General features: G+C 43.7%; 1 protein-coding gene across 4 annotated transcripts in view; it reads left to right on the plus strand.

Moving 5' to 3' along the window:
• Window positions 1-24,459, plus strand: part of LOC140194165 (glycoprotein endo-alpha-1,2-mannosidase-like) — a 47,180-nt gene that overhangs the window by 17,963 nt on the left and 4,758 nt on the right. For all 4 annotated transcript variants that reach the window (XM_072251668.1, XM_072251665.1, XM_072251666.1 and 1 more), the window contains one exon: window positions 20,421-20,494. In XM_072251668.1, the coding sequence (XP_072107769.1) occupies window positions 20,421-20,494 (74 nt within the window). The remainder of the gene's footprint in view (window positions 1-20,420; window positions 20,495-24,459) is intronic.

Genomic DNA, 24,459 nt, shown 5'->3' on the forward strand with positions numbered 1-24,459 from the left:
TCCCCTACACTATCCACAACACCACCAACCTTTGTGTCGTCTGCAAACTTGCCAGCCTACCCTTCTACCCCCACATCCAGGTCGTTAATAAAAATCACGAAAAGTAGAGGCCCCAGAACCAATCCTTGTGGGACACCACTAGTCATAACTCTCCAATCCAAATGTACTCCCTCCACCACGACCCTCTGCTTTCTGCAGACAAGCCAATTCTGAATCCAGGAAAAGGGATGTAAAGGAGTTAGAGGTCAGGCCTCCACTCCTGGGAATGAAGGGCATCTATGGATGTCGGGTCTGTTGGTTCTGGGATTGAATATCTGGTTGAGCAGTCAGCAAGATGAGAGTTTGGCATCTTATCATCAGCTAAGACAAGGGTCCATAAGACCACAATTAGGCCATTCAGCCCATCGGGTCTGCTCTGTCATTCCATCATGGCTGATCCCAGATCCCACTCAATCCCATACATCTGCCTTCTCGCCATATCCTTTGAAGCCCTGACCGATCAGGAAGCAATCAACTTACACATTAAATATAGCACAGACTTGCCTCCACCGCAGACTGTGGCAGAGCATTCCACTACACTGTCTAAAAAAAGTTCACTACATTGTCTAAAAAAAAATTCCTCCATACCTCTGTTCTAAAAGGTCACCTCTCAATTTTGAGTTTGTGCCCTCTAGTTCTGGATACCCCTACCACAGGAAACATCCTCTCCACAACCACCCTGTCTAGTCCTTTCAACATTCAGTAGGTTTCAATGAGATTCCCATGCATTCTTCTAAATTCCAGTGAGTACAGTCCCAAAGCTACCAAAACACCCCTCACATGTTAACCTCTTCATTCCCGGAATCATTCTCGTGAACCTCCTCTGGACTCTCTCCAATGACAACCCTTCCTTTCTGAGATACAGGGCCCAAAACTGTTAACAACACTCCAAGAGCGGCCTGACTAGAGTCTTAGAAAGCCTCAGCATTATCCCTTTGGTTTTATATTCTATTCTCCTTGAAATAAATGCCAACATTGCATTTGCCTTCTTTACCTCAGACTCGACCTGTAAATTAACCTTCCTGGAGTCTTGCTGATGTTTGAACCTTCCCCCCACGTAGGTAACCGTCCACACTGTTGTTCTTTTACCATTATCATACATTTCCCAACACTATTCAATCTGCCACTTTTCTGCCCATTCTTCCAATTTGTCCAAGCCCTGCTGCAATCACATTGCTTCCTCAGCACTACCTACCCCTCCACCTAACTTAGTCTCATCCACAAACTGTGCCAAAAGCCATTAATTCCATTATCCAGTTCATTGACAAACAATGTGAAAACTAGCAGTCCCAATACTGACCCCAAGGGACACCACTAGTCATTGGTAGCCAATCGGAATAGGCCCCTTTTATTTCCACTGGCTGCCTCCCAGTCAGCCATTCCTCTATCTGTGCCAGTATCTTTCCTGTAACGCCATAGGATTTTAAACATCCCCAAGTATGACTCAAATGCCTCTGAGAATCTAAGTAAATGGCATCCACTGCCTCTCCTTTGTCAATCAGAAGTCTGGAAGTTGTTTTGTTGCTTGTTCTGAGTATTGTGGGCATGATATGTGACGGTAGTTGCAGGCTACCCTCAGCACACACTTTAGTGTGTTGGTTGTTAGCACAAATGACGCATTTCACTGTTTCCATGTACATGAGATAAATAAATGAATCTGAAACATGGTATTTCTGCAGGGCCAATTGTGCTGGTATGGCTTCCAAGATTTGTTTTGCAGTTTCTGATGAACTGCTGTTTACTTCCCGATCCACAGAGTTCCCCTGATATAAGACACGTTGACAGAGCCCTTGCAGGCAAATTTGGTGATTGGAAGTACAAAAGACAGTGCTGCGAAGTAGGCAGCGATTGCGTATCAACAGGTCTGAATACAGTGTGCAGGATTGTGGTCCAGAATAATCACTTAGTGCAGAAACTGATTGTAGAATCTTGAAAGGGTCAATAGGTAAACACGTGATAGTGGTAGAATGACTGGAACTAATACTATACATCTGTTAGTATACAACATACAACAATAAGATCAATCTAATGCAGGGGTTCCCAGCTTGGGGTCCACAAACCCCTTGGTTAATGGTAAAGTTCCATGGCATAAAAAAGGTTGGAACCCCTGATCTAGCACTTCCTCTGTTTTTCTTTTATCCATGTGTTTCTTAAATTTTCCTAATGTGTCTGCCTGTTCCACCACCTCTGGCATTGTGTTCCACACCACTGTGTTTAAAAGAACAGAAAATACCTCTGACATCCCCCTACACTTTCCTTCAGTCACCTTAAAATAATGCCTCCTCATATTAGGGAAAAAGTCTGTGGCAATGCACTCTGGCTATATCCCTCGTCAACCTTCTACACTATCACAGCACCACTAACTTTGGTGTCATCTGCGAACCATTTGACTTGTCATTTATGAAAATCACAAAGAGCAGGGGTCCCAGAACAGACTCCTTTGGAGCTCCATTGGTCACCCACCTCCAGGCAGTATGCATTACATCTACAACTACCCTCTCTTCTATGAGCAAGTCCATTTTGAATCCGTACGGGCAAGATCCTCTGGAAATCATTATAAATATTTGCTATTAAATATGTAATAGTAAAAAGCACCGAAAGGATCACCGGGGTCTCCCTCCCCCATTGTGACGTTTACCAAGGGCGTTGCAGCCAAAAGGCTCAAAGCATTGTTGAAGATTCCTACCACCCGTCCCACAATCTTTTTCACCCACTCCCATCAGGACTAGAGCTGCCAGACTGGGTAACATCGTGAACATGGTGCAGCACATCGCACAAACCAATCTTCCGTCCTTGGACTCACTTTACACTGCATGCTGTCAGAGCAGTGCTGCCAGGATAATCAAGGACACGACCCACCCAGCCAACACACTTTTCGTTCCTCTTCCCTCCGGGAGAAGGCTCAGGAACTTGAAGACTCGTACAGCCAGATTTGGGAACAGCTTCTTTCCAACTGTGATAAGACTGCTGAATGGATCCTGACCCGGATCTGGGCCGTACCCTCCAAATATCCGGACCTGCCTCTCGGTTTTTTTTGAACTACCTTACTTTCCATTTTTCTATTTTCTATTTATGATTTATAATTTCAATTTTTAATATTTACTATCAATTTGTAATCCAGGGAGCGGGAAGCGCAGAATCAAATATCACTGTGATGGTTGTACATTCTAGTATCAATTGTTTGGCGACAATAAAGTATAAGTACCTTTCCAGCATCATTTTCCAGCTCTCACCTCTCTTTTACACTTTACATATCTGAAGAAACTTTTGGTATCTCCTTTAATATTATTGGCTAGCTTACTTCTGTACTCCACCTTACCGATTTCTTTAGTTGCTTTCTGTTAGAATTTATAAGCTTCCCAATCCTCTAACTTCCCAATAATTTTTGCTCTATTATGTGCATTCTCTGACTTTTATTTTGGCTTTGACTTCTGTTGTTAGCCACAGTTGTGTCATTTTTCTTCATTTTATTAACTTTAATAATAATTTATTTTATGTTCTGTGTGCAATAGGTGTTTTATGGGTGCACTGTGATCCGGGGAAACAGTGTTTTGTTTAGTTTTATAAACAATATGACACTAAACTTGAACTTGTATGTATAGCACTGCTTCAGATATAGCTAAAACTGCTTGAAATGCTAGCACGAGAGGGCATAGTTTTAAGGTGATTGGAAGTAGGTACAGAGGAGATGTCAGGGGTAAGTTTTTTATGCAGAGAGTGGTGAGTGTGTGGAATGGGCTGCCGGCGGCGGTGGTGGAGGCAGAAACAATAGGGTCTTTTAAGAGACTCCTGGATGGATACATGGTGCTTAGAAAAATAGAGGGCTATGGGTAAGCCTAGTTCGGGGCAGTTTTATGAGTCGAAGAGCCTGTATTGTGCTGTAGGTTTTCTATGTTTCTATGTTCTAATTTGTTTATTGAAGAGGAAGCAAAGAGCCAAATGCTTTGCCAAGAACATCACTCACTGAATAATGAGCCAGATCATCTAATCTACCAACCGTCAATTATAGCTGTATCTGTCGGAATAGAACAATATTTTTATTTAGAAGGTGTGAGTCACCAACCTTGTGACTTCCCTGGATATTTATGTTTGTTTATTTGGAGAGAGAGAGAGAGCATGGCAAATGACCTTTGGGCCAACTTCAAATTTAATTGTCATTCAACCACTCATGAATACCCATGAATACAGCTAAGCGAAACAGCGTTACTTCATGCCCAAGGTGCAAAGCATAGTGCCAACAGTCACACACAGCACAAGGCACCGAGAGCACATGTAAGACAGCATTAAGATACAAAAAAAAATCCAGATCCCTGAGATCATGAATATTAAGACCATAAGACATAGGAGCAGAATTAGTCCATTTGGCCTGTCAGGTCTGCTCCGCTATTCAATCATGGCTGATTCTTTTATCCCCTCCTTATCCCCACTCCCTGCCGTTCTCCCTGTAACCTTTGATGCCATGTCCAAACAAGAACCTATCAACCTCTGCCTTAAATACACCCAGCAACCTGGCCTGCACAGCTGCCACAGTTTCCATAAATTCACTACCCTCTGGCAAAAGAAATTTCTCTGCACCTCTGTTTTAAATGGACAACCCCTCTCTCCTGAGGCTAGGCCCTCTTGTCCCTAGATTCCCCCACCATGGGAAACATCCTTTCCCCGTCTAATCTGTCCAGGCCTTTCAGCATTGGAAAGGTTCCCCCTTTATCCTTCTGAATTCCAGCAAGTACAGAGCCAGAGCTATCAAACGTTCCTTGTATGCTGACCCTTTCATTCCTGGATCGTCCTTGTGAACTTCCTCTGAACCCTCTCCAATGCTAGCACATCTTAGATTAGGAGCACAAAAATGTTCCTGATACTCAAGGTGAGGCCTCACCATTGCCTTATACAGCCTCAGCATCATATCCTAGTAAACCTGAAATGAATGATAACTTTGCCTTCCTCACCACTGACTCTACCTGCAAGATAACCTTTAGGGTGTTCTGCACAAGAACTTCCCAAGTCCCTTTGCATCTCATTTTTTTGAATTTTCTCCCCATTTAGAAAATAGTCTGCACATTTATTTATACTGCCGAAGTGCATGACCATGCATTTTTCAACATTGTATGTCATTTGTCGCTCTCTTGCCCATTCTCCTAGTCTGTCAAAGTCCTTCTGCAGCCTACCTGTTTCCTCAACATTACCAATCTTCGTATCATCTGTAAACTTAGCAAAAAAGCCCTTTATTCCATCATCTAAATCATTGATACACAGCATTAAAAGGAGCTTTCCCAGCACCGACCTCTGTGGAAGATCAGTAGTCACTGGCAGCCAACCAGAAAAGGATCCTTTTATTCCCACACACCTCCTACCAATCAGTCAGTGCTCTAATCATGCCAGTAATCTTCCTGTAATACCATGCACTCTTAACTTGGTAAACAGCTTCATGTGGCACCTTGTCAAAAGCTTTCTGAAAGTCCAAATATACAACATCCACTGCATCCCCTTTATCTATCCTACCCTTCAGGATACCATGTTGACTTTGTCCTATCTTGTCCTAAGAACGCCATAAGCTCACCCTTAATGATTTTCTCCAACATCTTCCCAACCACTGAGGTCAGGCTAACTGGCCTATAATTTCCTTTCTGCTGCCTTCCTCCTTTCTTAAAAAGTGGAGTGACATTTGCAGTTTCCTGGTCCTCTGGCACTATGCCAGAATCCAATGAATTTTTGAAAGATTATTACTAATGCCTCCACAAGCTCTACCACTACCTCGTTCAGAACACTAGGGCGCAGATCATCTGGTCCGGGTGACTTATGTACCCTTAGGTCTTTCAGTTCTTTGAGCACCTTCTCTCTTGTAATAATAACTGCACTCATTTCTCTTCCCTCACACCCTTCAACATCTGGCACACTGCTAGTGTTTTCCACAGTGAAGACTGATGCAAAATACTCATTTAGTTCATCTGCCATCTCCTTGTCCCCCATTATTATTTCTCCAGCCTTGTTTTCTAGCAGTCCTGTATCTGCTCTCATCTCTATTTTTTACATCCTTGGAAGAAAATTATACTATCCATTATGGTATTGTTTGCAAGCTTGCTTTCATGTTTCATCTTTTCCCTCCTAATGACTCTTTTTGTTGTTCTCTGTAAATTTGTAAAAGCTTCCTAATCCTCTGTCTTCCACCTACTTTTTGTTGTGTTGTATGCCCTCTCTTTTGCTTTTACATTAGCTTTGACTTCCCTTGTCAAACACAGTTTTCCATTTGAGTATTTCTTTGTTCTTGGAATACATCTGTCCTGCACCTTCCTCATTTTTCCCAGAAACTCAAACCATTGCTACTCTGATGGCATCCCTGCCAGCATCTCCTTCCAATTTACTTTGGCCAGTTCTTCTCCCATACCACTATAATTTCCTTTACTCCACTGAAAATTGTTACATCAGACTTTACTTTCTCCCTATGAAATTTCAATTTGAACTCCATCATATTGTAATCACTGCCTCCTAAGGGTCCTTTTACCTTAAGCTCCCTAATCACTTCCAGTTCATTACATAACATCCAATCCAGTATAACTGATCCCCGAGTAGGCTCAACAACAGATTGCTTTAAAAAAACCATCTTGTAGCCATTCAACAAACTCACTCTCTTGAGGTCCATTACCAACCTGAATTTCTTTTCTTTCTTTTCAAATCTTTTTATTGTTATACCAAAAAAATAACGTGAGTACATTGAAGTAACAACACTTACAGTGTCTCAAAAAAGACATCTAAAGATTGAAAAAAAATTTTGTGATAACGAAAAAAACCTACTAAGCAGAAAAGTGAGAAAAAAAAAGAACCCGTTAGGTGTACAACCCCTGAGTCATGCGTCATACAAAAAGCTTTTAAAAATAAACATCAAACCGCCAGCAAGAAAAGAAAATATACTAAAAAATTTACAATTAGATCATGGAAAAATACTATCAATTAGCTCAAATGATAATAACGAGCAAATGAGCCCCATCTTTTCTCAAAATCAAATAAAGATTCAAAGGTCGGACTTCTAATTTTCTCCAAACTAAGACATAGCATCACTTGAGAGAACCATCGTGACAAAGTGGGAGCTGATGTGTCCTTCCACTTCAACAAAATGGCCCTTCTAGCTATCAATGTAACAAATGCAATAACATGTTGGTCAGACACAGAAATACCATGAATATTTTGAGGAATTATTCCAAAAAGCACAATTAATTTATCAGGTTGTAGATTAATTTTAGGTGCTTTAGAAACTGTTGAAAAAACCGACTTCTCGGACTGTTCCAATATAGAACAAGACCAAAACATCTGTGTCAGTGTAGCTATCTCAGTTTTACATCTATCACAATGACTATCAACATTAGGAAAGATTTTAGAAAGTCTCTCCTTCGTCAAATGATAACAATGTACAATTTTAAATTGAATCAATTAATGGCTAGCACAAATTGAAGAAGAGTTAACCAACTTCAAAATCCGCATCCAGTCCTCCGTCATAAAAGTCAAATTAAGTTCCTTTTCCCAATCCTGTTTAATCTTAGATAAAGGATGCTTATCCCATTGTAATAATAAATTATAAATTCTTTCAATAGAACCCTTGATCGAAGGATTCATACTCACAATAGTGTCTAACAGGTCAGCCTCCAATATGTAAGGAAAATTACTTAAATATTTTTGTAAAAAATGTCTAACTTGAAGGTATTGCAGAATGTGTGAGTATGAAAGAGAATATTTATCAATTAATTGTTCAAAAGACATCAATCTATCTTCTTTAAGTAAATCCAAAAAAGAATTAATACCTTTATTTTTCCAAAGTAGAAACATTGGATCACTCAAAGTAGGCTTTAAAAAGGCATAGTAAATGTCACTTACAAAAATTGAAACAGAATGGAGGTCTTGCTTTGCCTAATCTAAGAATGTATTATTGCGCTGTTAATGTGCGATACATGTCTTTTTGGTTATCCTGTGTTGATAAGAGTGATCGGCCAATTTGGGTAGACCTGGAACTGAAAGTTGTAAAACAGTTTTATTTAACCTCATTATTGGGAGCTGCTTTACCTATGCAATTAGTTAATGTTGTTAATTTAAACCTATATCCTGTGATTAAGTATTCTTTACAAATTTGGTTCCATTCTGCAATATTTTTAATCTTAAAAAATTTAAACTTTGTAGTTTAATTTACCAACCTGAATTTCCCAATCAACCTGCATGTTGAAATCTCCCATAACTGTCATAATATTGCCCTTTTGACACGCCTTTTCTATTTCCTGTTGTAATCTGTGGTCCACATCCCAGCTACTGTTGGAGGCCTGTATATAACTGCCATCAGGGTCCTCTTACCTTGCAGTTTCTCAACTCAACCAAAAAGGATTTAACATCTGAAGATCCAGTGTCACATCTTTCTACCATTTGAAGCCATTCTTTACCAGCAGAGTCAAGCCACCCTTTCTGCCTACCTTTCTATCCCCCCAATACAACCTTGGACATTTAGCTCCCAACTATAACCATCCTTCAGCTACAATTCAGTGATGACCACAACATCACAACACAACTCTCTGACGGTGGTGTCTGAAAAGAGGATGCTGTCTAAGTTGCATGCCATCTTGGTCAATGTCTCCCATCCACTACATAATGTACTGGGTGGGCACAGGAGTACATTCAGCCAGAGACTCATTCCACCGAGATGCAACACAGTGTCATAGGAAGTCATTCCTACCTGCGGCCATCAAACTTTACAACTCCTCCCTTGGAGGGTCAGACACCCTGAGCCAATAGGCTGGTCCTGGACTTATTTCATAATTTACTGGCATAATTTACATATTACTATTTATGGTTCTATTACTGTTTATTATTTATGGAGCAACTGTAACGAAAACCAATTTCCCCCGGGATTAATAAAGTATGACTATGACTATCATATCTGACTATCTGTAACAGTGCAACAAGATCATCCACCTTATTTCTTATACCTCGTGTATTGAGATATAATACTTTGAGTACTGTATTTGCTATCCTTTCTGATTCTGCATCTCTGATGCTCTGATACTCACCCTACTGGCTACAATTATATCCTTTCATCCGCCTGCCCTTCCTAACAGTCTGACTGCACACTACACTTGCTTTTTTTTTAACCATCCGTCCTATCCTGAGTACCTTCACTCTGGTTCCCACCTCCCTGCCAAATTCACTTAAACCCTCCCCAACAGCTCTACCAAACTTGCCCACAAGAATATTCATTCCCTTCTGGTTCAGTTGCAACCTGTCACTTTTGACTAGGTCATACCTTCCGCAGAAGAGATCCCAAGAACTTAGAACCCCTGCATGAGCTTTTCAACCACACATTAAATACGATGGCAGAATATAGTATTAACGCTAAGACACATTGAAGCAGGAAGAGCAGTAGGTGTAATGTATATGGATTTCAGCAAGGCATTTGATAAGGTAACCCATGCTAGGCTTATTGAGAAAGTAAGGAGGCATGGGATCCAAGGGGATCTTGCTTTGTGGATCCTGCAGAAGGCAAAGAGTGGTTGTAGACGGGTCATATTCTGCATGGAGGTTAGTGACCTCCATGATCCAGGGATCTGTTCTGGGGTCTTCACTCTTCGTGAGTTTTATAAATGACCTGGATGAGGAAGTGGAGGGATGGGTTAGTAAGTTTGCTGATGACACAAAGGTTGGAGGTGTTGTGGATAGTGTGGAGGGCTGTCAGAGGTTACAGCGGGACATTGATAGGATGCAAAACTGGGCTGAGAAGTGGCAGATGGAATTCAATCCAGATAAGTGTGAAGTTGTACATTTTGATAGGTCAAATATGATGGCAGAATATAGTATTAATGGTAAGACTCTTGGCAGTGTGGAGGATCAGAGGGATCTTGGGGTTTGAGTCCATAGGACGCTCAAAGCAGCTGCGCAGGTTGACTCTGTGGTTAAGAAAGCATATGGTGCATTGGCCCTCATCAATCGTGGAATTGAATTTAGGAGCCGAGAGGTAATGTTGCAGCTATATAGGACCCTGGTCAGACCCCACTTGGAGTACTGTGTTCAGTTCTGGTCGCCTCCTACAGGAAGGATGTGGAAATCATAGAAAGGGTGCAGAGGAGATTTACAAGGATGTTGCCTGGATTGGGGAGCATGCCTTATGAGAATAGGTTGAGTGAACTCGGCCTTTTCTCCTTGGAGCGACGGAGGATGTGAGGTGACCTGATAGAGGTGTATAAGATGATGAGAGGCATTGATTGTGTGGATAGTCAGAGGCTTTCTCCCAGGGCTGAAATGGCTAGCACGAGAGGGCACAGTTTTAAGGTGCTTGGAAGTAAGTACAGAGGAGATATCAGGGGTAAGTTTTTTATGCAGAGAGTGGTGAGTGCATGGAATGGGCTGCCAGCAACGGTGGTGGAGGTGGAAACAATAGGGTCTTTTAAGAGACTTCTGGCCAGGTATATGGAGCTCAGAAAAATAGAGGGCTATGGATAACCCGAGGTAATTTCTCAGGTAAGGACATGTTCGGCCCAACTCTGTGGGCTGAAGGGCCTGTATTGTGCTGTAGGTTTTCTAAGTTTCTATTAATAGCAGAAATCCAGAAATTACTATCTGTGAGATCCTGCTTCTCAGCTTTCTGCCTAGCTGTCTAAATTCTGTCTTCAGGACCTCATTGCTTTTACTTCCTATATCATTAGTACTGTTATGTACCAAGACGTCTGGCTGCTCACCCTCTCTCTTTAAAATATTGCAGCAGTCTCCATTCGAACACAATATAGCTTGTCTTCTGCCAAGCAAACACCAGAGGGCAGCACCAACTCCAATATGTACACCGCAGTCACTCTCCGGTGGAGCGCACCGACTCCAACACCTCCCCCGTAGGCGCCTGCAAACAAGCAATACTGCGGCTTGAGGACTAGTCCTCGCCACGACTCAGGCCACACAACTCCCCCTATCATCCAGCCCAGCCGTTCGCCAACAAGTCAGCGAGTTGGACTTACAGCATTCCACATTGACTGTGTACAGCAGGATCTTGTGATCACATAAAAACTGAACATCGCTTGCTGTTAGACTGCACACCACTTTTGTGCACTGACTCCAACTCTCCAACGTAGGCAGGCAGTGGTGTGATCTGCACCATCCAGCTCCTTCAGTTTCCCCACCAACAAGCAACTCGCTGATGCGGTAGACCTGCAGTACTTTAAGTTTTTAATGTCCAGCATGGTCTTGCGATCATTAAAACTAACTTTTAAAAATAAATCTTTCGTTGGCCCCATAGAAGCCGTTGCGTTTCAGTCCAGCAACCCCTGATTTAACCCTGACCTCATCACAGAAAGGTCTCCAATGATCAATTAACCTATTAATCAGTATGTCTTTGGACTTGGGAAGGAAACTGACACATTTCAGGGGGAGGATGTGCAGGCTCCTTACAAAGGACCCTGGGATTGAGCTCTGAACTCCAATGCCCCAAGTGGTGTCCAGAACATCACTTCTGTGCTGAGATCCCATGGAATTCTACATCAAATCAGGCATTTTTGATGTTCCTGAATTCTTGGTCGGAGTTCTCACTCGTTTAGATAGGAGAGGATGGAGTGTAGAATCTCCAATTTGAAGTTTTATTGAAATTGATCCACTAAACATACTTTATTGACATATGAACAAAACATTTAAATAGGCGAAGCACAAGGTTTATGCCAGCCGTTAGTTTGATCCTATATTGTAAAACCAGATGCGCTGAAGTGGAAATCTTAACAAAAATTGATGACTGTTTCAATCTATTGATAGACACTAAAATAACTTTGAAGTTAAATGTCAGCCCTGAAAGGGATTTATGTAACCTAAGCCCAAGTATGCCATTTGAAAAATTAACTGTGTAGGTAGAATTTGCTAAGGTTAATTTTAATTCTTGAATAGTACCTAATAACTTGAGGGAGGACCCTTTTGAAATTCAAATAAATATAGAAATGAGTATTACAGTGTTGGCCTTGGACCAAGTAGCAATTCTGAAGGGCACAAGAGTGCACTGTCCTATTGAGCGCATGATGCCGAAGTACCTGGTGTATAGGGGAAGGGCTTTGATAGGTATTTAGAGTGGAAGAAATATGACTAATGCTGGACAGCGAGGAATCAGAGGTTCAGATTTATTTATCAAATGTATAAAGTTCAAATAAATGTTATTATCAAAGTACATATATACGTAACCATATACAACCCTGAGATTCATTTTCTTTTGGGCATTCACTGCAAATCTGCAGAATACTAACTATAACAGGATCAATGCAAGATCAGCCAGAGTGTAACAAACTGTGTGAATGCAAAAATAAACAAATGGCAATAAATAATGAGAACATGAGATAATAAGATTCTTAAAGTGAAATCATTGGTTGTGTGAACATTTCAATGTTGGGGAAAATGAGTGTAATTATCCCCTTTTATTCAAGAGCCTGATGGTTAAGGGGTAGTAACTGTTCTTGAATCTGGTGGTACGAGTCCTGAGGCTCTTGTACCTTTTACCTAATGGCAACAGTGAGAAGAGAGCATGACCTGGGTGGTGGGGGTCCCTGATGATGGATGCTACTTTCCAGTGACAGGATAGATATGACCCACAGAAGTAGTTCTCAAATGGCAGGGGTAGGCAACCGTGACTGACGAGGGAGATTACATAAAGCCAAGGAAAGGGCATATAAGGTAGCAAAAGTGAGTGGGAAGTTGGATGATAGGGAAGTTTTTAAAATCAGACAAAAGTTAACTAAATAAGCTATACGAAGGGAAAAGATGAAATATGAGGGTAAACTAGCCAATAATATAAAGCAGGATACCAAAAGCAACAGACACAAAATGCTGATGGAACGCAGCAGGTGAGACAGCATCTGGGTCTTGGCCTGAAACATCGACTGTACCTCTTCCTATGGATGCTGCCTGGCCTGCTACGTTCACCAGCATTTTGTGTGTGTTGCTTGAATTTCCAGCATCTGCAAATTTCCTGGTGCTTGCAGGATACCAGAAGTTCTTTTTCAGTTAAATAAAGAATAAAAGGGAGGTAAGAGTTGATATTAGACCACTGGAAAATGATGCTGGTGAGATAGTAATGGGTGAACTTAAGGGTACTTTGCATCAGTCTTCACTGCAGCAGTGTGCCAGAGGTCCATAAGTGTCAGGGAGCAAGAGTGAGTGCCATTGTTATTACAAACGAAAAGGGACTAGCCGACTCAAATGAGAAAATCTGCAGGTGCTGGAAATCCAAACTACGCACACATACTGCTGGAGGATCTCAGCAGGCCAAGCAGCATTGATGGAAAAGAATATTGTTGATGTTTCAGGCCGATAGCCATCGACAGGATAGGTGACAAAAAGCTAAGGAGTAGATTTAAAAGGTGGGGGAAGGGGGGAGAGAAGCACAAGGTGATAAATGAAACCAGAAGGCGGAGGGATGAAGTAAAGAGCTGTGAAGTTGATTGGTGAAAGAGACAGAAGGCCTTGGAAGAAAGAAGAGGAGGGAGGAGCACCAAAGGGAGGTGATGGGCAGGCAAAGAGATAAGGTGAGGGAAGGGAAAGGGGATGCGGAATGCTGAAGGAGAGTGAAGGGGGGGACATTTCTGGAAGTTCGACAAAGTAATGTTCATGCCATCAGGTTGGAGGCTACCCAGACAGATTATAAGGTGTTGTTCCTCCAACCTGTGTGTGGTCTCATCACTACAGTGGAGGAGACCATGGATAGAGTATTGGAGTAGGAATGGGAAATGGAATTAAAATGGGTGGCCACTGGGAGATCCCGTTTTTTCTCGTGGACAAAGCGTAGGTACACAGCGAAGCGGTCTCCCAATCTACGTCAGGTCTCACTGATAAACACAGGGTCACACCCAGACACAGTATACAACCCCAACAGACCCACAGGTGAAGTGTCACCTCACCTGGAAGGACTGTTTGAGGCCCTGAGTGCTAGTAAGGGAGGAGATGTAGGGGCAGGTGTAGCACTTGTTCTGCTTGCAAGGATAGATGCCAGGAGGGAGATCAGTGGGGAGGAACGAATGGACAAAGGAGTCGCGTAGGGAGAAATCCCTGGGGAAAGCAGAAAGTGGGAAGGGGAGAGGGGGGAGATATGCTTGGTGGTGGGTCCTGTTGGATATGGCGGAAGTTTTGGAGAATTACGTGCTGGATGCGGAAGCTGGTAGGAGAGGACAAGAGGAACCTTATCCCTGGTAGGGTGGTTGGGGGATTGGGTTAGAGCAGATGTATGTAAAATTGAAGAGACAAACTCGAAGGTCTTAAGGTGGATAAATCACCTGGACCAAATGGATGATATACCAGAATCCTGAGGGACTTTGCTGAAGAAATAGTGAATGCATTGGTCATGATCTTTCAAAAATCACTTGATTCTGGTATGGTCTCGGAAGCCCATTCAACAGCACCAGGCTACAGCAGTGAGGTTTCTCGCAGGTTGGCAACGCGTGTTTAAAGGAAGGAAGGGACAAGCGGGGTGGCCGTTGTCAGGAGTAGACCAGTGCTGAAGGTAGCAACGTCAGGCTTTGACTCAAAGGAGACTTGGTTCTGGGTAAGCTTCTGTTAAGGTTCCCTTTTTTCCCTGTTACTGTATCTAGTGTAGTAAATGGCTGTTGTGTGTTCTTCATGCCAGATGTCCTGGGAGACCCAGAGTGAAGTGCATCCAGCTGCAGCTCCTTGAAGACCGTGTTAGGGATCTGGAGCAGCAGCTGAGTGACATTCGGCTTGTACGGGAGAGTAAGGAGATAATTGATCACAGCCTCTGTACAGGGAAGTAGTCACCCCGAAGTTGCAGGAGGCAAGTAGCTGGGTGACTGTCAGGAGAAATGGAAGTGTGAATAGGCAGGTAGTGCAGAGCACCACTGTAGCCATTCTCCTCAAGAATAAGTATAGCATTTTGGATACTATTGTGGGGGATGACCTCTCAGGAGAATGCCACTGAGACTGGGTTATTGGCAATGAGCATAGGTCTGTGGTGCAGAAGGGAAAGGGGAGAAGAAGGGAGTGGTAGTGATAGGGGACTCAATAGTGAGAGAAACAGACAGGAGATTCTGTGGACATGAATGCACACCCGGATGGTATGTTGCCTCCAAGGTTCCAGGGTCAGGGTCATCTCAGATTGCATCCACAACATTTTGGAGGGGGAGGGAGAGCAGCCAGATATCTTGGTACATACTGGTACCAATGACATAGGAAGGAAAAGCAAAGAGGTCCTGAAAAGAGAATTTAGATAGCTAGGTAGAAAGCGGAGAAACAGGACCTCCAGGGTAGTAATTTCTGGATTGCTGTCTGTGCCATGCATCAGTGAGGACAGAAACAGGATGATTTGACAGATAAATGTGTCACTGAGAAGCTGGTGTAGGGGTCAGGGCTTCAGGTTCTTGCATCATTGGGATCTCTTCTGGGGGAGGTATGGCCTGTTCAAAAGTGACGGGTTGCACCTGAACCCGAGGAGGGACCAACATTCTCGTTGGCAGCTTTGTTAGAGCTGTTGGAGGATTTGATCTACTTTGGCAGGGGGTTGGAAACCAGAGTGAAGGGACTCAGGATAGGATGGATCAAAGGTTATGGTGAGAAGGCGGGAGAGTGGGACTAAATGGGAGAATGGATCAGCTCATGATAAAATGGTGGAGCAGACTCGATGGGCCAAATGGCCGACTTCTGCTCCTTTGTCTTATGGTCTTATGGCTGATTTATTATCCCTCTCAACCCCATCTCCTGCCTTCTCCCTGTAACCTTTGATTCCCTGGCTAATCAAAACCTATCTCCTCTGCTTTGAATATACCCAATGACTTTGCCTCCACAGCCATCTATGACAATGAATTCCACAGATTCTACTCCTCTGTTCCAAAGGGACACCTTGTTTTGAGATTGTGTCCTCTTATCCTAGACTCACCCACTATAAGAAACATACTCTCCACATCCACTCTATCTAGGCATTTCAACATTTTATAGAACAATGAGATCCCAGCCACCACCCCCCCACCCCCATTCTTCTAAACTGCAGTGAGTACAGGCCGAGAGACGACAAACACTCCTAGTGCACTAACCCTTTAATTCCCGGAATCATAAGACAAAGGAGTCAGCCCATCGAGTCTGCTCCACCATTATGAGCTGATCCAATCTCCCATTTAGTCCCACTCCCCAGCCTTCTCACCATAACCTTTGATGCCCTGGCTACTCAGATACCTATCAATCTCTACCTTAAATACACCCAATGACTTGGCCTCCACTGCTGCCCGTGACAACAAATTCCATAGATTCACCACCCTCCGGCTGAAAAAATTTCTTCACATCTTTGTTCTGAATGGGCGCCCTTCAATCCTTCAGTCATGCCCTCTCATACTAGACTCCCCCACCATGGGAAACAACTTTGCCACATCCACTCAGTTCATGCCTTTCAACATTCGAAATGTTTCTATGAGGTACCCCCTCATTCTCCTAAACTCCAGGGAGTACAGTCCAAGAGCGGTCAAACGTTCCTCATATGTTAACCCTCTCATTCCGGGAATCATTCTCGTGAATCTTCTCTGAACCCTCTCCAACGTCAGCACATCCCTTCTTAAATAAGGAGACCAAAACTGCCCACAGTACTCCAAGTGAGGTCTTACCAGCACCTTATAGAGCCTCAAAATCACATCCCTGCTCCTATACTCTATTCCTCTAGAAATGAATGTCAACATTGCATTCGCCTTCTTCACTACTGACTCAACCTGCAGGTTAACCTTAAGGGTATCCTGCACGAGGACTCCCAAGTCCCGTTGCATCTCAGAACTTTGAATTCTCTCCCCATTCTCTGCCCGTTTATTTCTTATACCAAAGTGAATAACCATACACTTTCCAACATTGTATTTCATTTGCCACTTCTTTGCCCATTCTCCCAATCTATTCAAGTCTGTCTGCAGACTCTCTGTTTCTTCAGCACTACCGGCTCCTCCTCCTATCTTTGTATCATCAGCAAACTTAGCCACAAAGCCATCTATTCCATGATCCAAATCGTTGATGTACAATGTAAAAAGAAGCGGCCCCAACACGGACCCCTGTGGAACACCACTGGTAACCGGCAGCCAACCAGAATGGGATCCCTTTATTCCCGCTCTGTCTCCTGCCAATCAGCCAACGCTCTATCCACGTATGTAACTTAACCGTAATTCCATGGGCTCTTATCTTGTTTAGCAGCCTCATGTGTGGCACCTTGTCAAAGGCCTTCTGAAAATCCAAATACACAACATCCACTGCATCCTCCTTGTCTAGCCTACTTGTAATTTCCTCAAAAGATTGCAATAGGTTTGTCAGACAGGATTTTCCTTTAAGGAAATCATGCTGAGTTCTGCCTATCTTGTCATATGCCTCCAGGTACTGTGTAATCTCATCCTTGACAATTGACTCCAACAACTTCCCCAACCACCGATGTCAAGCTAACAGGTCTATAATTTCCTTTTTGCTTCCTTGTCCCCTTCTTAAATAGCGGAGTGACATTTGCAATCTTCCAGTCCTCCGGAACCATGCCAGAATCTATTGACTTTTGAAAGATCATTGCTAATGCCTCCGCAATTTCCACAGCTACTTCCTCCAGAACACAAGGTTGCATTCCATCTGGCCCGGGAGATTTATCCACCTTTAGACTATTCAGCTTCCTGAGTACTTTCTCTGTCGTAATTGTGACTGCGCACACTTCTCTTCCCTGCCACCCTTGAGTGTCCGGTGTACTGACTGATGCAAAATACTCGTTTAGTTCCTCCGCCATCTCCTTATCTCCCATTACAATTTCTCCAGCATCATTTTCTATCAGTCCTATATCTACTCTCACCTGTCTTTTACTCTTTGTATACTTGAAAAAGCTTTTAGTATCCTCTGATATTTTTTGCAAGCTTCCTATTATAGTTCATCTTTTCCCTCTTAATGACCTTCTTAGTTTCCTTTTGCAAGCTTTTGAAGACTTCCCAATCCTCTGTCTTCCCACTAATTTTTGCTTCCTTGTATGCCCTCTCCTTTGCTTTAACTTTGGCTTTGACTTCTCTTGTCAGCCATGGTTGCATCCTTTCTCCATTCAAAAATTTCTTCTTTTTTGGAATATACCTGTCTTGCACATTCCTCACTTCTCGCATAAACACCAGCCACTGCTGCTCTGCCATCCTTCCCACCAGTGTTCCTTTCCAGTCAACTTTGGCCAGTTCCTCTCTCATGCCGCTGTAATTTCCTTTACTCCACTGAAATACTGACACATCAGATTTCGGCTTCTCTTTTTCAAATTTCACAGTGAACTCAATCATGTTATGATCACTGCCTCCTAAGGGTTCCTTCACTTCAATCTCTCTAATCATCTTTGGTTCATTACACAATACCCAGTCCAGTACAGCCGATCCCCTAGTGGGCTCAACAACAGGCTGTTCTAAAAAGCCATCTCATAGACATTCTACAAATTTTCTCTTTTGAGATGCAGTGCTGACCTGATTTTCCCAATCCACTCGCATGTTAAAATCTCCCACAGTTATCATAACACTGCCCTTCTGACAAGCCTTTTCTATTTCCTGTTGTAATTTGTAGTCCACATCACGGCAGCTGATAGGAGGTCTGTATATAACTGCCATCCGGGTCCTTTTACCCCTGCGATTTCTTAGCTCAACCCATAAAGATTCTGCACCTTCCGATCCTATATCACCTCTTTCTAATGATTTAATATCATTTCTTACCAATAAAGCCACGCCACCCCCTCTGCCTACCTTCCTATCCTTCCGATACACCGTGTATCCTTGGACATTCAGCTCCCAGAGACATGCATCCTTTAGCCACGTCTCAGTGATGGCCACAATATTATACCTGCTAATCTGTAGCTGTACGACAGGATCATCCGCCTTATTCCTTATGCTGCGTGCATTTAAGTATAACACCTTAAGACCAGTATTTGGTACTTTTTGCTTTGATTTCACTGCAACTTTATTGCACTGCAACTCATTCTAATGGCTACTAATTTGCCTCATCACCTCCCTGTCTTTCCTGACATCTTTACTGCTCACTATCTTAGATTTATTTCCCCTTCCTCCGCTCTATCATTCCAGTTCCCATCCCCCTGCCAAATTAGTTTAAACCCTCCCTAAAAGCTCTATTAAACCTTCCCGCCAGGATATTGGTCCCCTTTGGGTTCAGGTGTAGCCCGTCCTTTTTGAACAGGTCATACTTCCCCCAGAAGAGATCCCAATGATCCAAGAACCTGAAGCCCTGCCCCCTGCACTAGTCTCTCAGCCACACATTCATCTGCCTGATCCGACTATTCTTACCCTCGCTGGCACGTGGCACAGGTAGCAATCCCAATCCCTGGAGGTCCTGCTTCTCAGCTTTCATCCTAACTCCTGGAAATCTTTCTTCAGGCCCTCCTCCTTTGTCCTATCTATGTCATTGGTACCAACATGTACCAAGACAACTGGCTGCTCGCCCTGTCCCTTCAGAATATTCTGGACCCGATCTGAGACACCCCGTACCCTGGCACCTGGGAGGCAACACACCATGCGGGTATCTCTATCAGGCTCACAGAATCTCCTGTCTGTTCCCCTGACTGTGGAATTCCCTATGACTACCGCATTCCTCTTCTCCCTCCTTCCCTCCTGCACAACAGCGCCAGGCTCAGTGCCAGAGACCCGGTCACCGTGGCCATCCCCTGTCAGGTCATCTCCCTCAACAGCATCCAGAACAAGATATTTGTTGCTGAGGGGGACAGCCACAGGTGTGCTCTCCACTATCCGGGCATTTCCCTTCCCTCTCTTGACAGTCACCCAGTTTTCTGACCCCTGTAGCCTAAGGATGACTACCTGCCGGTAGTTCCTGTCTGTCACCTCTTCACTTTCCCTGATAAGCAGTAGGTCATCAAGCTGCAGCTCCAGATCCCTAACACGGTCTCTGAGGAGCTGCATCTCGGTGCACCTGTCGCAGATGTGGCCATCAGGGAGGCTGGAGGTCTCTCAGGAATCATCCTTGTGAACCACCTCTGGACCCTCAATGCCAAATTATCAAAGTGTCGTTGCAATTGGTACATGGAAAAGGTGACAGAAAGGCAAAATTAAATGCTCCATACAATGCTAATTCAATTCAGATTGAGCTGGCCAAATTGATATCAGAAATGGAAATAAATGGTCACAGCCATTGTGGATACCTTGGGGTAACACGAGCAAGGTGGATAAATGAAATCATTTGAGATAATATTATGGACCCTCCCTGTGTTAATTCTTCACAACATGAAACATGCTTGTTTCCTTTTTCAATTCTGTTTTCTCTTCGGATGCTGCTGTGCGTGTTATTCCAGTGTTTTTTGCTTTTATTTTGGATTTCCAGCATTTGAAAATTGATGAGGTAACAGTAATTATCCTGAAATGATGACTGCCAATGTATCCAGTATTTCATTTTTCTTTTCAAAGGTCACCTTTCACATTGAGCCGTATGAAGGAAGAGAGCATACTTTCCACCGTAATCTGAAATACATCATTCAGAAGTAAGACTTTTACTCAATTTTAATTCAGTATTTACATCTGGAAAAAACAATGACTTTTTTGTTGCCATTTTTGTAAATCAAAATCAAAGTTGAGTTTATTGTCATATGTACATATTTGCATTTGCATACGTGACAATAAATGGTGCGATGGAAGACCTTGTTTGCGTGAGCAAGTGGCTTGTATGGCAGCACAGTAGTGTAGCGGTTAGCACAGCAGTATTGTAGCGCCAGTAATCTGGGTCCATTTCCTGCAGCTGTCTGTAAGGAGTGTGTAACATCCGTCCCGTGACAGCATGGGTTTCCCCAGGTGCTCTGGTTCCCTACCACAGTCCAAAGATGTATGCGTGTAATTGGGACCGTTGGACCTGTTACCATGCTTTATCTCTAAATTAAATTAAATTATAAGCTATACACAATTTTTACAAGTAAACACTTTTAGACGAAATAAAACCAAACTGTTTAAATACAAAATGTTCATAGTGTTTGCAAACTGTAGTGATTAGGGTTTTGCCAATTGGATCAATATCGAATGGTTGAAGGAAAATAGTTCTTCTTGAATCTGTTAGTGTGGTACTTCAGACTTCTGTACCTGCTACCTGATGGTGGCTTTGAAAAGATGCCATGGCACAGTGGTGTATGTTGTTGCAATCTTGAGACAGCATCTCCTGTAGATTTAAACCAGTGGTGGGGATGGATGTGTCTCTGTTTTATTAAGCAGACTTCAATCCTCTCTGCAGCCTCTTGTGTTCTTGCAAATTGCTGTATCAGGCCATGGTGCAACTAGTCAGGATACTTACAACTTTGAAGTCCTTCATGCAAGACTGTTCAGAACATTTGCAGTTCAAGAAAATTACACACATTTTAATTGGACCTCACCTTTCTGCTGCAGGTGAGAGTCCCAGGTGTCCCCTGTTCCTCACATCACTTACATCTTGTTAGCATGTTTGATGAACCACCTGAGACACTGCCACGTTTTCCTCATGATTGCTTCTGTGCTGCTAGGTCATCGGAAAGTTAACAGCCAGGAACTTAAAGCTGCTGACTCTCTCAACCTCTGATCCCACAGTAGATTGGCCTTTTCACTCTCCTTCCTCTTCCTGAATTCAACAATCAGTGGTTTATTCTCTTGCTATAATAAAATTAAACATTTTGTTATGGTGATCCATGTTTTCTTAGTTGCTTCTCTGGGTTTAGGGATAATCAGTCATAGTTGAGGGTATGGTTGATGACATGGAGTAGAGCTGGGATAAGTGATGAAAAACGCTAAAGAGAAAACTGATGTGAGAGACAGGGGACACCTGGGCCTCTCACCTGCGACAGACGTCAGACCGCTGAGGCCCCACAAACCTTAGCAGTCCAGTTAAAATGTGTGCAGGTTTCCTGTTCTGCATATGCGCTGAGCGGACTTGCACAAAGGGCTTCAAAGCATTTTATATGCAGTTTTGTGCCACTGTGCGTAGAACGCCACAAAGCATAGTACAGGCCCTTCGGCCCACGGTGTTGTGCTGACCTATACATGAATCTTCCCTGCACATAGTACTCCATTTTTCTTGTGGTGACACCACTGGGAAGAGGATGTGAAAGGGGTGATTGGTTCAGGAGTCTGTTAGCAGCGGGGATAAAGCTGTTCTTCAGTCTTGCCATCCAAGCTTTCAAGCTCCTGTATCTTCTCCTAGAAGGCAGATGAGAGAAAAGGGAATGGCCAGAGTGGCAGTCCTCACAGGCAATATTGTTAGCCATCCTGAAACAACACTACGTAAAGTTAAGACATAAGATATAGGAACAGAATTAGGCTTCAAGTATGGTGCATCATTCAATCACAGCTGTTTTTTTTTCCAACCCAATACCCCAGGCTTCCTCCTGTAACCCTCAAGCTAGTTAGCAACAGAGCCAGTGGTGAATGGAGAGATGGGTATGCTGCATTTTATGTATTTATTTTTATTTAGAGATACAGTACAAAACAGGCCCAACGAGCTGTGTTGTCCAGCAACCTATCTGTTTAATCCTAGCTTAATCGCAGGAAGCTACTAGCAAGAGAAGGGGCAAAGGTGGATTACTGGCACCATAAAACCAATCATTTCAGACAGATCAGGCTCGTCAGCCGTGGTTGGCAGCTCATCTAGGAGAAGGAAAACTCTGACCTCAAACCCCTGCTGCCTTGCAGCTATGCCCACTCATGAAGAAGGCTTCAGGTATAAACCCCCAATGGAAAATTCCAGAGCTGGGGGTTCTAAGGCAGTCCTAAGCTGAGTTCAACACTGACCAGCGATTCCTGTGTCGCCACTGGTACCAAACTCTATCGGTCTCTGCCATCCCTTTGGATCCATCAGCTGCGTGGGGGGTGGGGGGGCAACAGTTTCCATAATGTACTGCCCTGGTTCACATACCTAGGCAGCTGGGCTGCAGTGTCCATGGTCAGCTCTGACTGATGGGGGCCGCCTCCTCTGGTTTGTGTAATGATTTGCCTGTTCTGTACACAGCTGGGACAACACATCCATGGTCGACCCCGATCACAGGGCAATTTATAATGACCAGTTAACCTACTAACCATAGAAACATAGAAAACCTACAGCACAATACAGGCCCTTCAGACCTCAAAGTTGTGCCGAACATGTCCCTACCTTAGAAATTACTAGGCTTACCCATAGCCCTCTATTTTTCTAAGCTCCATGTACATCTTTGGACTGTGTGACGAAACTAGAGCATCCGAAGGAAACCTGCGTGGACACAGAGAGAATGTACAAATCCCGTACAGGCAGAGATGGAATTGAATTCCAAACTCTGATGTTCTAAGCTGCAATAGCCTCATGATAACTGCTACGCTACTGGGGTATTCCTCCAAAAATGTATAACTTCACTGTTTGTCTCATTCTGAGACTTGTTCCTTTTGCCTCACTGAGTTGTACATCCTCAAATTTCATGTCATTAAAATCTAATGTAAACAGCAGAGGCCCTAATGTATTTCATTGACCCACCACACTTTACCTCCATTCTGGGGGGAAGAAAATCTGACCATGGGTACGCTGTTCTTCCTACCTTTTACCATGATCAAATGGAGGAGTATTCGATGGACCGAATGACCTTATTCCACTCCTGTCTCCTGTCATCCAGGGCTTGGTGGCAGCAGGGCAGGAATCCAGACATGTGCCAACCTCCCAACAGTGTTTAGATTCAGATTCGGATTGATTTGTCACATGTACAGTCCATTCAAACATACAAATGTGTCGTTTATGTTATCAACCAACGCACGCAAGCATGTGCTGGGAGCAGTCCTTTTCCCACCTTCGCTATCCACTTACTCATACACACAGACCTCCAGGCCCTGACCCTGTACTCTGAGACTCGCAGACTTCAGGCCTGCAACTTCAGACTTCACTCAAGGACATGGGTTTGACCTTTGGATCTTGATGCCCAGACTCACATGGGCCGACTCCAACAGTTGGGGCTGTTGGGGCATGATCCCTAGTATCTCCTTCGCGTACTAGGGACTTGCTGCCCATACAGGCCTCTTACCCAGATCCAGAACTCACCAAACCTGGGGACTGCTGATCTTGTCAGTGCCTGCTGACCCTGTCTCTGAGATCGCAGATGTTCAACCATGGATCAATATCACCTGAACTTGAACTCCTGCCCAGACTCTTCGTTTACTGCTGTTAACCCTCCCTAAAGCCAACCTGACCCCTAACTCCCCACACAGTCCCCAAAACCTTCCCTACGAACCTAAAAATAAACAACAGTCTGAGCCACAACGTTGGCAAGTTGCTCATTGGCGGAGAAACTGCAGGCGTGGACTTGGCGCGGATTGTGCTGCTGCCTGCAACAGAGGAGTCAGTCAGCCAAGGCGGTGTACAGTTGAACAGCGGGTGATCGTCTTATTCATTTGCTGGTGATTGCAAAACCCTGTTGGACATTGCTAATATTGAAAACTACAAGTTTGATTCACTGTTTTGTTAGTACACAGCGGG

The sequence above is a fragment of the Mobula birostris genome, chromosome 2, assembly GCF_030028105.1.
Source record: "Mobula birostris isolate sMobBir1 chromosome 2, sMobBir1.hap1, whole genome shotgun sequence".
In the NCBI taxonomy this organism is placed as follows: Eukaryota; Metazoa; Chordata; class Chondrichthyes; order Myliobatiformes; family Myliobatidae; genus Mobula; species Mobula birostris.